The sequence below is a fragment of the Pan troglodytes genome, chromosome 3 (genome assembly GCF_028858775.2).
Source record: "Pan troglodytes isolate AG18354 chromosome 3, NHGRI_mPanTro3-v2.0_pri, whole genome shotgun sequence".
In the NCBI taxonomy this organism is placed as follows: domain Eukaryota; kingdom Metazoa; phylum Chordata; class Mammalia; order Primates; family Hominidae; genus Pan; species Pan troglodytes.
The window spans coordinates 27,184,433-27,198,091 of record NC_072401.2 but is presented as its reverse complement, the minus strand read 5'-3'; the positions used below and the strand labels follow the sequence as shown (position 1 = coordinate 27,198,091).

Sequence of the window (13,659 nt, the reverse complement as noted above, 5' to 3'; positions counted from 1 at the left end):
TATCTAATGCATTCTCTAGTTCTCCTGATTCTACAAAACTGAAAAATTTGATAAGTATACCATGTCCTCATCAAAAGCAATATAAAAATGCTGAACATGACGGGGTGAAGACTAGAATTATCAGTAGAAACTCCTTTCATATTGATGTCAATGCATTAATCAGCAACCTGTTGCGATAAAGGCATGGACTGGATGTCAGACAGACTTGGTTGGGTTCATCCGGTTCTATCACTAAAGAGTGTGTGTGTGTGTGAGTGTGTGTGTGTGTGTCTTTGCATATGTCTCTTAACTTCTCTAAGCTTTAGCTTCCTCATCTGTAAGTCAGAGATAACGCTAGAACTCACATAATATGATTAAATGAGATAACAGTTGTGGCTCAGCCATTAATAAATAGCTTAGGGCCTATACTATTTATTTAAATATCTTAGGCTATTATTTATTAATAAGCAAATGTTAATTGTTGACGTTATCATTTACAAGTTAGTTCATACTTCTTTGTTGTTTCTAGAAGCAATTTTATCAAAAATAGTATGAGAAAAGCCAAATTATTCTGAAATGGTATGCCAGGCCAACCATCTTCAGAATTTTGTGCAGCACTGCTTTAAGCTCACAAGTGAAAATTCTGAGGATTGACATTTTCTCTAGTCTTCTGGCACACAGATTCATGTTCTCCAACTTCTGCTGAATTTTATGTTGTGTATCAATTTTCTTATTCCTCTCTATATGATTAGCCACCCCATTCTTTCAAAATTTCCTCCCTTTTCAAGTGTTTAACACTGAATTGTAGACTTCACTTTCTCCTCACTAGGAGGCTGATGCCATTGACATGAACTCCTTCCTTTGTCTGTTCTTCATATTTCATGTTTTCTCACTTACAGCCCAGAGGAGGATGTATCCTTTTTCTTTTTCACCCAACATCTTCACCTGTACTCTAAATCGTGTTTCCTTGACTTTCACAGTGACTGGCAAGCAGCAGTCAGGTTTGCAGCTTGTTTATGTGTGGCCTGTGAGCTAAGAATGGCTTTTACATATTTTAAAGGATTATTTCAAAAACAACAAAGAATAATATGGGACATGGACTGTTTGTGGCCAGCAAAACGTGAAATATTTACCATCTGGCTGGTTAAAGGAAAAGTCTGCCAAACCCTGCTTCGGACTCCTGCCCCATCAACCATCCCTTCCCCCTTGCTGCACGTGCATCATTCCACACACATGTGCTGTGTCCCTGCGATGTGCCAGACACTGTTCTAAGAACTGTAGCTGCCATTTGATTAGGGACAAAACAATCATAATAAAAATAAGCGAATACATGTCAGATAGTAATAAGTGCTATGAAGAAAAATAATGGAGGGAAGGAGGCCAGGCTAGGGCGGAGGAGGACTTACTGATAAAGAGCCCTTAAGCTGTGGAGGTGAGAATCATCTGACAAGGGTGACCTGGAAGCCCTAGCTTCATGTGATGATTGTCATAAACAGGGTTACCTTTACTGAGGGCAACTGGTCTTCAGCCGGATAGTGGTGGGATCTGCTCTTTACTCCTCTAACGAAGCAGAGTAGAAGCAAGGGGTGGGTGGTATCTTATCAAAGTAATCATATCTTTAGTCTTTCATATTTCACTGCATCCTTTCAGCCAAGGATGTTACAAATATTCTTACACATAATAATAAGAAGAAATAAGAAAGAAGAAGAAAAAATAGGAAGGAAGGAAGAAGTAGTCAATTTTTTTTCCCGGACCCTACTTTCCCATCAAACAAATCTCTAATCTCGCTCATTTTCTCGAAGCCAGGCTTAATTTTTTTTAAACTATATTCACTTCCTTTATTCCTTATTATGTATCCTCAAATTCTCGCAAATGGTTTCCCATCCCTACGGACGTAACTTCTGATTGCCAAATCCAGGGGTTTCCCTTCTTTGTATGCTGTACTTAATGGCCTCACAGTCAAACTTGAGTCTACCATGGCATTGATGACACGACGCAGATCGGGCTTCTTGTCCCACAGAAACTTTTGCTGCTCAGTTTTTTGTGAGTGTTTGTTTTGTTTCTGGCAGTTCTCTCTTCTGCGCACTCCTTCAATATAGCTCTGAGACTCTGTATACTTGTTTTCCCTTTTGCTCTACCAGTATTCTCATTATTAATCCATAATACCAACCTTAAAAGCCCAGTATCCTCAGGCTCCTTCTGGTCTCTATTTTTGTAAATGACTCACCACCTCCCTAGTCATTCAGGGAAGAAACTTTTGAGTCATTTGTGCTCTCTTGTTCTCCCTTAGCCCTTATACCTAAATGTGATTATGTACCTCTCCTGTCTCTTTTGGATAAGGACCACTTAACTCTTCAGTCTTCATTCCTTCTCTGTACCCCACAAGCACTGCTCTAATCCCTCCAAATTGATCGCCACCCCTTCAGCCTCTGGGTGCAAGACAAGGGCTGTAGGCAATGTTCTCCTCTACCTCTGGCCCTGTCCCTGCCCTACTCCTTCATAATTTTAAACAATAATCTTCCTAGAAAGATCTCCCTGATAGCCTTGATCCCTCCCCCTAAGCAATTCATTAATCGGTCCTCTTCTTTCAGTTGATTTGCCCTCATTGATTGAGGTACTACTCCTACACACTGTGCAATTCTGACTCCAGCACTTTCTACCTGTGTACGCTTACGTATGTTACTTAACCTGCTTCCTCATCCAAAGCTGCTTTTAGACTAAGGCACAGGGGCTTGAGCTGAGGGCTCTGTGACCCTCCTCCGGCTGTACTCCTTATCCAGAGCCAATGTTTCTCCTTCCAGACCACATCCGAGGTACCCAAGACTCTGAAATTCTGAGCCCAAAGGCTCCTAAGACAGCTTCCAGGGCCTGCATGTTCTCTTTGGTGGGGAAGAGAAGAGAAGAGAAGGTATACACCTCCTGATATACCTGTATACCTCAGGACAGAGAGGTGGCCAAAGGCTGGCTATTTGTGGAAACTGTGAACAGAGGTTGGACCTGCAGGCTTCTGTCCATGAAGCCTGTCCAAGGTGTGAAGTGGAGCCGTAAATGAGAACTGGGTGGGGATACCACAGGCTAGGGAAGGATGAAGAGTCTGATAATTCTGAATTCAAACCTGGCCTTCCAGATTGTTATCAAAGTATATGTGTCAAAGAAAGAAAATAGAGTAGACTTTATCAGTTTATGAGTCTAATTTATAACTTTCAAATATTTTGACTTATGGTAGGTGGGCCTCTATTCATACTTCTGCTCTGGGCCCTGCAAAGGTTGGAGAGAAACTTGCCTTCAACAATCAAGTGGGAACAATACCAATGAGGTGGTGAGGATTAAATATTATAATATATGCAATATGATTAGCACAATATTTGATACAAAGTCAGTACTTAAGAATTGTATTCCTTTCCCTATCTTACTGTCTTTTAATAATTTTTTATTTTTTTCTCTCCCAGTAGAATAAATCCTTTGAGCATGGGAACTGTTTTTTATTTATGTATCTCTATATCCAGAGACCAAGCACAGTGCCCAGAATATAACAGGTACTCATTAAATGCTTGCAGAATGAATATATGCATCTGTAGGGAGTCTACCTCTATCATTTTTAACCTTTTATTTCCTTCCATACTGCCATGATCAGAATTCTGTCCCTAATAAACTCTTACCTATGGTTCTGTAAGAGCCTCCTAATTGGTATCCTTTCCTCCAAACTCTCAGTTCTCTAACCAGTTTTTGACATTAGAGAGCTCAAGTTATCTTTCAAAAATATTAATGAGACCATGAAAAAGTTCTCTACATCCACTGAGGACTTTCCACTATTTATCCATCTACCAAATATTTGCTGAGCTCCTACTCATCTAATTAACAAATATTTAAAAACCTACTCTGTAGCCTCTGGAGATATTAAAATAAATATGATATTGTCCCTGTATTTATAGAGCTCACACTCTAGCCTTATAATATAGGCTAAGTGTATACACAGTAAAATTCAAGACCTTTGATCTGGCCTTAAACATTCATGATTATGTCCTGCAACCTGAGCTACATCTGCCTCTCCCTTGGCATACTATCCTAACTCCATACTCTCTGTAGTATAGTCACACTAGATTATTTATCATCACCAGTATCCCTACAGTTTGATAGCTCTGAACTTGATAATTCTTTATTCTATTTAGCCATCAAAACCTTACTAAGGTCAGCTATAACCTAAGACAAACATTTCCTGATCTCTTAATCATAATTAAATGCTCATTCTTCTGCATTCTCATGGCACTTAGTTCATATTTCCAACACTATGATTTCACTCTGTTTTGTGTTATAATTAGCTGTTTAACAGGTTGTTCCTGAGGATAGGAAATATATTTTATTCATCTGAGTATACAACTCATGGTGCCACGTACATAGTTGATGATATACATCTTTGCAGAATGAAGAGATGAGTAAATCATAGATACAGAAGCAGCAACAGAAGTATTGGTCTCTAGTTAGGAGATCAAAGTTCAATTGTGGGCTTAACACAAACCAGCTGGGTAACCTTAGGAACGTCATCAAACCTGCTGAGCTTCAGTAACCTGCCTGACACACAAGGGGACTATGATTGCCTCTGATGTATTATCTAACTCTAAAATTAGATGTTAACAATTAAGTCTAGAGGAAATGCGAAAAAAATTGTGAGACTTGAAGAAAACAGTACCTATAAAGATTTTCCAACAGTAAGACTCTTTTCTTTTTTTCTTTTTTTGAGACGGAGTCTCGCTCTGTCGCCGAGGCTGGAGTGCAGTGACGCGATTTCGGCTCACTTCAAGCTCCGCCTCCCGGGTTCAGGCCATTCTCCTGCCTCAGCCTTCTGAGTAGCTGGGACTACAGGCGCCCGCTACCACGCCCGGCTAATTTTTTTTTTTTTATTTTTAGTAGAGACGGGGTTTCACCATATTAGCCAGGATGGTCTCGATCTCCTGACCTCGTGATCCGCCCGCCTCAACCTCCCAAAGTGCTGGGATTACAGGCGTGAGCCACCACGCCCGGCCAATAGTAAGGCTCTTTAACAACTTAAAGGCCCTTTGCATTCTAGAAACTAAAAAAATTAAAAACCAGATTAGAAGGTCAATATTCCCAATGACACTATAGCCACCAGCTTCATTTCCAGGGACCATCTGGAAGGAGAGCTCAAAAAACATTTCTTTTTCAAGTCTTTCTCTATATTCTTTGGTTGAGTCTCTTTTTCTTCCGCCCATCTTTTTTTTACCTTCCTACTGCCTCTGCTGTTTCATGTTATTTCCTTTACTAATTATAAACTTTTAACAAATAATTACAAAGTTTGTCTTTTCTAACTTTTCTTCAATAAACATGTTGACATGTGAAAGAAAAACTCAGAGAGAAAAATAAGTTAATAAATAGTAGGCATATTTTGATGCCTTATAAAAGTGTAAGTACATATTATATCTTTCTAAATACTAAATCTCAAAGCAGATTGCTATTATATAAAAACCTGACAGCCTTACTTAAAAAACACTTTTGCCTTCCTCTTTTAAGCCACTGCACTGCAGAAACATTTCAACAAGTGGCTAAGGTAGTCAGAAATGAAGACATTATTAATATTTTCATCTTATAAAAATACTTATTCAGGATCTGCTAAGTGTAAGAATACCCTAGTCAGGACAAGGCACTTTTAATAAGAAAGCTTACAATAAATTAATTAGTGAACTACGAAGCAGCAAAAAGGGATGCAAGTATTAAGATGAGTCATGTTTAACCACTTTTACTACATTTCCCCCAAGTTCTGAAATCTATAGCTTCTCTTTAAGTAGCTAGGATACAAGCTGTTTGAAGAAAGAACTGTATTTCATACTGTGTATTATCTTCAGCATCCAGCACAGTGTCTTCCACAAGTGAGATGCCCAGTAAATGTTAATGATGGAAATTTGAGCATTTATAAATATAATCAAGGCTTATAAATAAAATACTAAAATATAAAATTCATTTATAAATAAGTAAGATATAGGACAGAAGGCTTTTGATAACTCAATGTTGAAAGAACAAATGACCAAAGAAGTCATACAGACATGAATTTGAATCCTGTGTGACTCTGGGCAAGTTACGAACCCTTGCTGAAACCATATTTTCATTTCTGAAAATGGAGATAAACAAGATCAACTTCATTGGGTTGCACTACAAAGCACAACGGAGTTAATTTATTTAAAGTGTGCCAGTGTGGTATTCAGTCCACAGCAGATGCTCAATAACCCATAGCTATTTTATGCTCTCAGAAGGGAAAGTGCCACATTAACATATCAGCTTAAACCTAAGAAAATCTTTTTTTGTCAGTATCAGAAAAAGGCACACTCAGCTTAGCCAAGATTAGCCTGGGCTTAAGGCTCCAAAAAAAGGCTACACAGTCCGCTTTGTTGAAGGACGAGTCAGATTCTGGTAAACAAAATCCGGAGGCATAAGAAGCAGTGAAGAATCCATTAACACTGTAGGGTGCATACTACCTAGAACATTTCTTTGATCTTAGAGGTTGTCATGTTCTTGGCTAGTTTTTCAAAATCCTTCCCTTTGCCTCTCATCACTTCAGCCTTTCAAGGGTCAAGTTTCATTCACCTGGCTACCACCCAAGAGCATGTTTCCAGCAGGCGTCAGGATGCTTGGGGCACATCTCATATCTGGCCTCAGAGTTCTTCTGCAAGTCTGCTATGAGTAATTATTTTCAGATTCTAGCCTTTCCTTATGCATCTGAAGAAAGTCTAAAATATTAACTGCCTATTCCACTCAATGTGAATAATTTTATAAAGTGATGATTTATGGGCCTTTGACAAAGCTCAGAATGGCAAACATTGTTAACTAAAATAAATCTTGAACTAGATGAGATATAAATAGTAAATATGACTCAGAAAATACCCCAAATATTAACATGCTTTGCACTTATTAAATATTTTCTCTTCATTTCCTCATTGTCTCTATTAATACTTAGCATTTATCATTGTACCATAACTCGCCTATCTGATTCACTTCAACTTCACTCCAGCTGAAAGCATATTATTACTTAGTACAGTTTATTTAATTCATTTGTTGAAGTAATCAATTCCTCTGTTTATTCTCATTCCACATGTAGCCTACAGGTCAGTAAGAATAGAGATTGGGACAATGATTAAATTGTTTTCTAGTTATTTCCATTATCTTTCTGAATTAGAATGTCACATTATGGTTTTGTTACTCTATTTCAGTAGTTAAAATTTCACAAAACATAGGAACATAACCACATTTAAATATCAATCTGAAAATCTTACTTTAAAATTTTAGTGAGGTTTTCATTGAAGTCTAAAGTTATACCTCAAATGAATTTTAGAATATGAGATATTTTAAATTTATTTAATTAATATGGATGACAAACTACATTGCTATTTATTAATTTGACACTTGCAAGAAGATTTAAAATGACGTACTTTGATTATTTTTCTTCTAAGAGCCTTATCTAATCTTTGTTGTAAGGGGCTGTCCAGTGTACTGTAGGATGTTTATCAGCATCCCTCTCCCCTGGCTGACAACCAAAAATGTCTTCAGACATTGCCAAATGTTTCCTGATATGTGTGTGTGTATGTGTGTGTGTGTGTGTGTGTGTGTGTTGGGAGAATTGCCACTGGTTGAGAATTACTGCTCTAGAGTACTGAAACTCCCCTACCCAATATTCACTGACAATTGTTTTCTTCTGTCATGTAAGAAACAAATGGTATTAACAAATTTATGATGTTTGTTTATCAGTTGTAATTAAGTCAGTCAGATATATGTGTATTTTTGCTACAAGTCTGGTTTCCTTGCTTCTATTCTTATTCCTCTGTATTCTATGTTCATTTTCTTATTTATTCCCTCACTTATTCAATAATGTTTACTGAGCACAGACTTTATGCCATGCATGATTCTAGGTGCTAGATATGTTGGTCACCAAAACTATTAAGGTCCTTGTTCTCTTGGAGCTTACATTCTAGTGACACTTTTATTCTACACAGTAGACAGGATGATCGTTTAGAAGTATTAATCAGGGTTGGGCATGGTGGTTCATGCTTGTAATCCCAGAAATTTAGGAGGCTGAGGTGGGCGGATTGCTTGAGACCAGGTGTTCAAGACTAGCCTGGCAACATGGTAAAATCCTGTCTATATGAAAAATACAAAAAAATCAGCCCAGCATGGTGGTGTGTGCCTGTAGTTCCAGCTACTTGGGAGGCTGAGGTGGGAGGATCACTTAAGCCCAGGAGGTCGAGGCTGCAGTAGTTCATTATCGGCCCACTGCATTCCAGCCTGGACGACAGAGCAAGAGTTTGTCTTGGGGGGAGAAAAAAAAAAAAAGAAAAAGCATTAGTCAGGAATTGGAGGAGAGATGTCACTGAGAAGAGTGGAGTAGGAAACTCCCAAACTCTGTTCCTCCATTAAAGCAATGGTTAAGCTGGCAGGAACTGTTAGAATCAACTTTTTTGAACTCTGGAATTTAATAAAAACTTACAACCACCAGGGGAATATTTAATGAAGAAAGAATTTTAGTAAGAGAGCATATGGCATTTTAATTTGCCCACCTACCATACCCTACTCCCCAACTTGGCAGCAGCCATGAAGACCATGGCTCACATTCCTGATGCAGCTTGCTGGTACCAGGGGGATCTTGTATCAAAGTATTGTGGTTGTGTGTTTTGACCTATATAGTAGCTAACTGCGGGACTGGCTCAGGAGATTGCCTTCATTTTATTTGCCTCATCTCTGGGTTTTTTCAGGACTGACATGGCCTGCCAAGAGGCATTTGTCAAAAGCATTTAAAGGAAAATATATACTAGCTGCAGCCACCTAGGAGAAGGAATAAAAGATGGGAGTGGTGGTATACAGATTGAAAAGCCTGGGAAGAAAGAGGCTGGGGAAGGAGCTACTTGGGGCATGAGGGCTTTGGAAAGCATCTGTGTATACAGGGGAATCTAAAAATTACCCAAGAAGACCTTAGGCTCCCACTTCTGACTGCCTTTGAGGCTCTGTGCAAGCAGGAAGTGAAGGCTAACATACAGTTGTAAACAGCCTGGCTAAGCCTTGAAGGAGTGCCCCAATACCCAGCCAATCTGCAAAGACTGAAAGAGTGTTTTTTATTTTTGGTTCTAGATATTTAAGAAAATCTCTGTCAAATCACTAGCTGACTGTTACTCTAGTAAAATAAAGACTTCAGTGAGCATATAAGATGAAAAATATCTTTATAAAAATATCTGTATAAAATATCTTTATAAAAATATTTAGAAAAGTCACTAAACAACACCTAGAACCCACAACAAGCAACAACAATGAATTCTTGGGGAGGGGGACAGAGAGACTCCCATTTCCAGTGATACCACAGTATAATATTCAAATTATTCCATTTTCAACAATAAAACAATTACTAGGCATGTGAAGAAATAAAAAAGTATAACCCATTCACAGGAAAAAAATTAATAAAAAATCCCTGAGGAAGCACAGACATTGGACTTACTAGACAAGACTTTAAATCAACTATCTCCCTAACTGACCTAGCTCCATCTACCTTTTCTAACTCACCTTGTATCAGTCAATGCTTTGCTCACTATTGCCAGTCACACTGGCCATCTTGGTGAGCTTCAGACCATCAAGCTTATTCCTGCCTTCAGACATGCTGTGTACTCTCTTCTGGAACGTTCTCCCATTTCATTGCATAGCATACTCCATATAGTCTGTCTCTGTTCATATTCCACCTCCTCAGAGGCACCTTTCCTGACTACTGGATCTAAAATGGCTATGCCCATCCCAACTTCCTACAATTTCTGCTCCCTTTCATTGTTAAGTTCATCATTCTTTGAAATTACTTTCATTCATTCATCCTTTGTTGATTGACTGATGATTGATTGATTTTATGTTCCCCTTACTAGAAGGTAAGCTCCTTGGCAGCAGGTACTTTATTTGTATCATTTACTGTGGATCACCCTCCTACAACAGTGACCTAGGCTAAATAAATATTTATCAAATGAATAAAGACAACTTATATGTGTTGAATAACAACAAAAAATATAAAAAGCTTAAAAAATTCTTCTGAGAAGTCTCCCTCAGTTCAGAAATTTTGCTCACTAGCTGTTTGGTGAATCTACTAGAGGAAATCTGTCCATTGGTGATTCTTCAAATGAAGTGAGAGAACAAAATGTCTGATGCCACCATAGCCTGTCATTTCCCTCCCAGGGAAGGTAATCACAGGCATGTTGGGGGTAGTGGTGAGAAAACATCTGCCCCCCTGTAAGCACTGGCCTGGTCAGGGAATGAGAGTGTGTCAGTGAGCTGCAGGCTAACCTCTATGTGTGGTCCCCTGAGACCAAGAAAGCCAGAACAGTTTTGGTGGTAGTAGTGACAGAGGTGTCAAGATTTCAAAGTAATAATATATTTGGCAGAGGTTCAAAACAGGGTGGGTAATATAAAAATGCTGCTAAGTATTGCCTTGAGTTAAAAAAAAAAAAGCGGGGGACAGTAGATTGACTGGTCTTTGTCTCTTCTTGTTCTGAAACTTCAGAATCATTGCCCAGAGAAAAGTGTCCTCCTTGATTCTGGCAAGTTCTAAAACAACCTGAGAGGAGAAATGATTCTGTAGAACTAAATTTATGAACAGCTGTGGGCTTATCTCATTAAGGATTAAACAGTTTTCATTCTGGATGAAAATCTTTCTAGAACCTATTATATACATCCTCTACCTTTTTACTACATTAACTACTTTCCTTTCTTCCCAAATTCACTATAATGAGCTCAGCAACATCTTCTGAGGCAGTAGGGCATCCTGATAAGAATGTTGCTTCTGAAGCCAGACAGCTTGGATTCAAAGCTTGGCTTTGTCACTCACCTGTTGGGCAGGTTAACACTCTAAGCCTCAGTTTCTTTATCTGTAAATAGGGATAATATTAGTACCTTCCTCATAGGTTCTTGTAAGGACTAAATGAATTAATATATGTCATATACTTAACACATTGCCTGGGATATAGTACTGCTTGGAAAATGTTTGCTGCTGCTGCTATAACTATACTGTTACAATTATTACTATAGCGAGATTTTTTTTGGTGTCTTGAGCTCATTATAAAGATGTTAAATTATAATATGCTGCAACTTAGTGATACCTTCTTAAAGGGCACAGCGTTACTAGCTTTTACATAAAATGGCCCCAGACTGATTTGCTGGAGTGGTCTAATACGCTGTTTTATAGCTCCTGTATTTTCCTTTGTGAAGTCCCCTTTTTACTTCTCACTGTTGTTGCTATTTTTTCATATCTATATCAGCCTTTTCCATGCTTCTATTTTTGCAGGAGGCATAAAAAAGAGTTAACCAATTTGTTAGACATGTGTGTAAAGTAAAAGCTAATATATTCTAAACTAAGTTGAGAAAACACTTCTATGGATGGAGAGAAGAACTTGAGTTCATGGACAACTCTTTTGGCTATTCAGAGGTATTTTGTTATGGCTTCTTGCTTCTTAGATAAAATATAAAAAGTTACTATAAAAGTAAGTTTCTGGGATAATAGATGTAACAATGGTAATATATAAAGTTAAAATTAACAAACCTCTAATTGAGTTCAAATAAATACTCATTACAGTCCTATTACATGCTAGATACTGAGGCAACAAAAATGAATGATATGGCTCTGAACTACAAGAAGCTTGCAATTAAGAGGAGGAGATAAAGTATAAACAAACAATATCAATATAATATAGCTAGAGATACCAAAGAGTTTAGACCAGGTACTATGGGAGTCTAGAGGAAGGGCCCTTAGCCTAACCTGGGGATTCAGGGAAAGCTTCCTGAAAGAGGATCATGCCTAAACTGAGCTTGATGACAGCCAGGTGAAGAAAGGTTAGATGGGCTATTCTAAGCATGGAAACATGAGAAGTGATGAGACAGGAAGCAGCATAGTGCTTTCGTGAGAGTATGTAGCTGTGGGTATAAATAATAAATAGTTTGATATTGCTATAATTAAAAATGAGATGGGAAATGGTGGAAAATGAAGCTAGGAGGTAGACTATAGGGATCAGACTCAAGAGGTCCTCATATGTCATGCTGAGAAGCTTGAATATCACTTGTTAAGAGATGGGAAGCCATTAAGAACACTTTGAGAAAAATGGCAATTCACAGATTTTCACTTTAGATGTATAACTCAAATGAGCAGTGTAAAAGACAGCAAAACTAGAAAAGACTGTGGGAAGAGGGACCAGTTAGATGGTTGTTGCAATTAACAAGCTAGAGATAGTAAGAACTGAAAGGAGACAAGGCAGCGGGGATGGTGTGGAAGAGAGGGTTCCAGACGTATTTGGAAGATAAAATTGGAAGGTCCTCGCAACTTATTAGATGAGTTGGGGACAAGGTGGAGAGAAATCTAGGATGGCCTTGAGTTACTAGGAAGATGATAATTCAATTAACTGAGAGAGAAATAGGTGGGTTTTTGTTTTTTAATTTAGTTTCTTCTTTTTTCTTTTGGGGGTGGGCATAAGAAGATAAAACAGTGAGTTCAGGCTGGGACATATTAAGCTTTAGGTAGTTATGGAAGAGGTACGAACTGGATATATTTTAGAGTAATTAACAATAGATAGAATCATAAAAGCAAATGGCAGCCCCTAGATAAAAGTAAGAAAAGAGAAGAGCAGCAGAACAAGAGTGAGATATTAAAAGAGGGACAGAGGTAGATGGCCCATGAAACTGAGATTCCATATTGAGAGACACAGGGAGAGAACAGCGCCATGAAAGCCAAAGCCACGTATGAGTTTTAGATATAGTGATCAGTAAAGTTAAACACACTCATAACAGCTACATCTTCTGAGCACTCACTACATGTCAGGCACTTTGTGGTTTTATATACCATATCTCATGTAATCTATTATCCACATGGTACAGATGATGAACCTGAAGTTCAGAGAAGTCATGTAACTTACTTAAGGTCATAGGGTAAGCTGGAAGAACTGGGATCTGAACCCAAGTCTGCTGGATTACAAAACCCATGTTCTTAACTCTGCTGGAGTAAAAGAACTTCTTCAGGATGCAACTTAATATTATCATAAGGACTGCTATATATTGCTTTTCCAAGAAGCATATCTTAAAACCTGTCTAGTTATCTCAAAAGAATATTTAATGTCTAATGAGGTCATTATATATTTGATCACTTTATAACATCAAAATAGGTGATTTCAGTGATACCTTTTAATAATATTTTTGTTTCATAAATACTACATTGGTCAAATTATGAGAACAATAAGGTGCAATACAAGATAATCCACTCAATTGAGTAAAGCCCAGCTCCAAAAAACCCAAAAGGAAGGTCCGCGTTGGACTAGCTAGTGTTCTTCACAGGAAAACGAAGTGCCTTGGACTTAGATCTAAGCATACTCAGCTTTCTCACAGGTTTACTGTTGGTCCCAGGGAGAATCAGAGAGAGTATGCATAATTTAGCACAAACCTACCACAAATGTGGAGGATTTCATTAAATTATACACTCTATGGAAGGTTTATTTTAGATAATAAATCATTATCCATTAAAGAGAATAAGAAAGTCACATTTTGATTATAAAAGTTGTAATTTTTTCACTTCCCACTAGAGGAAGCAATAGCATTACTCTTACCATTTGGTGGGTAAAAGACAGCATATTCTTCCAGTCCTAGTTTTCCTATAAGAGAAAACCATAGAGGATT

The 13,659-nt window shown here is 38.0% G+C and overlaps 1 protein-coding gene across 18 annotated transcripts in view; it reads right to left on the bottom strand.

Annotated features, from left to right (window-relative positions):
• The window catches only part of TBC1D19 (TBC1 domain family member 19), a 185,504-nt gene that overhangs the window by 36,070 nt on the left and 135,775 nt on the right, over positions 1–13,659 (bottom strand). For all 18 annotated transcript variants that reach the window (XR_010156505.1, XR_010156508.1, XR_010156501.1 and 15 more), the window contains one exon: positions 13,590–13,634. Coding sequence is in view for 6 of the 18 variants with exons in the window: in XM_063809445.1 (XP_063665515.1) it covers positions 13,590–13,634 (45 nt within the window). In the remaining 12 variants the exon portion in view is untranslated. The remainder of the gene's footprint in view (positions 1–13,589; positions 13,635–13,659) is intronic.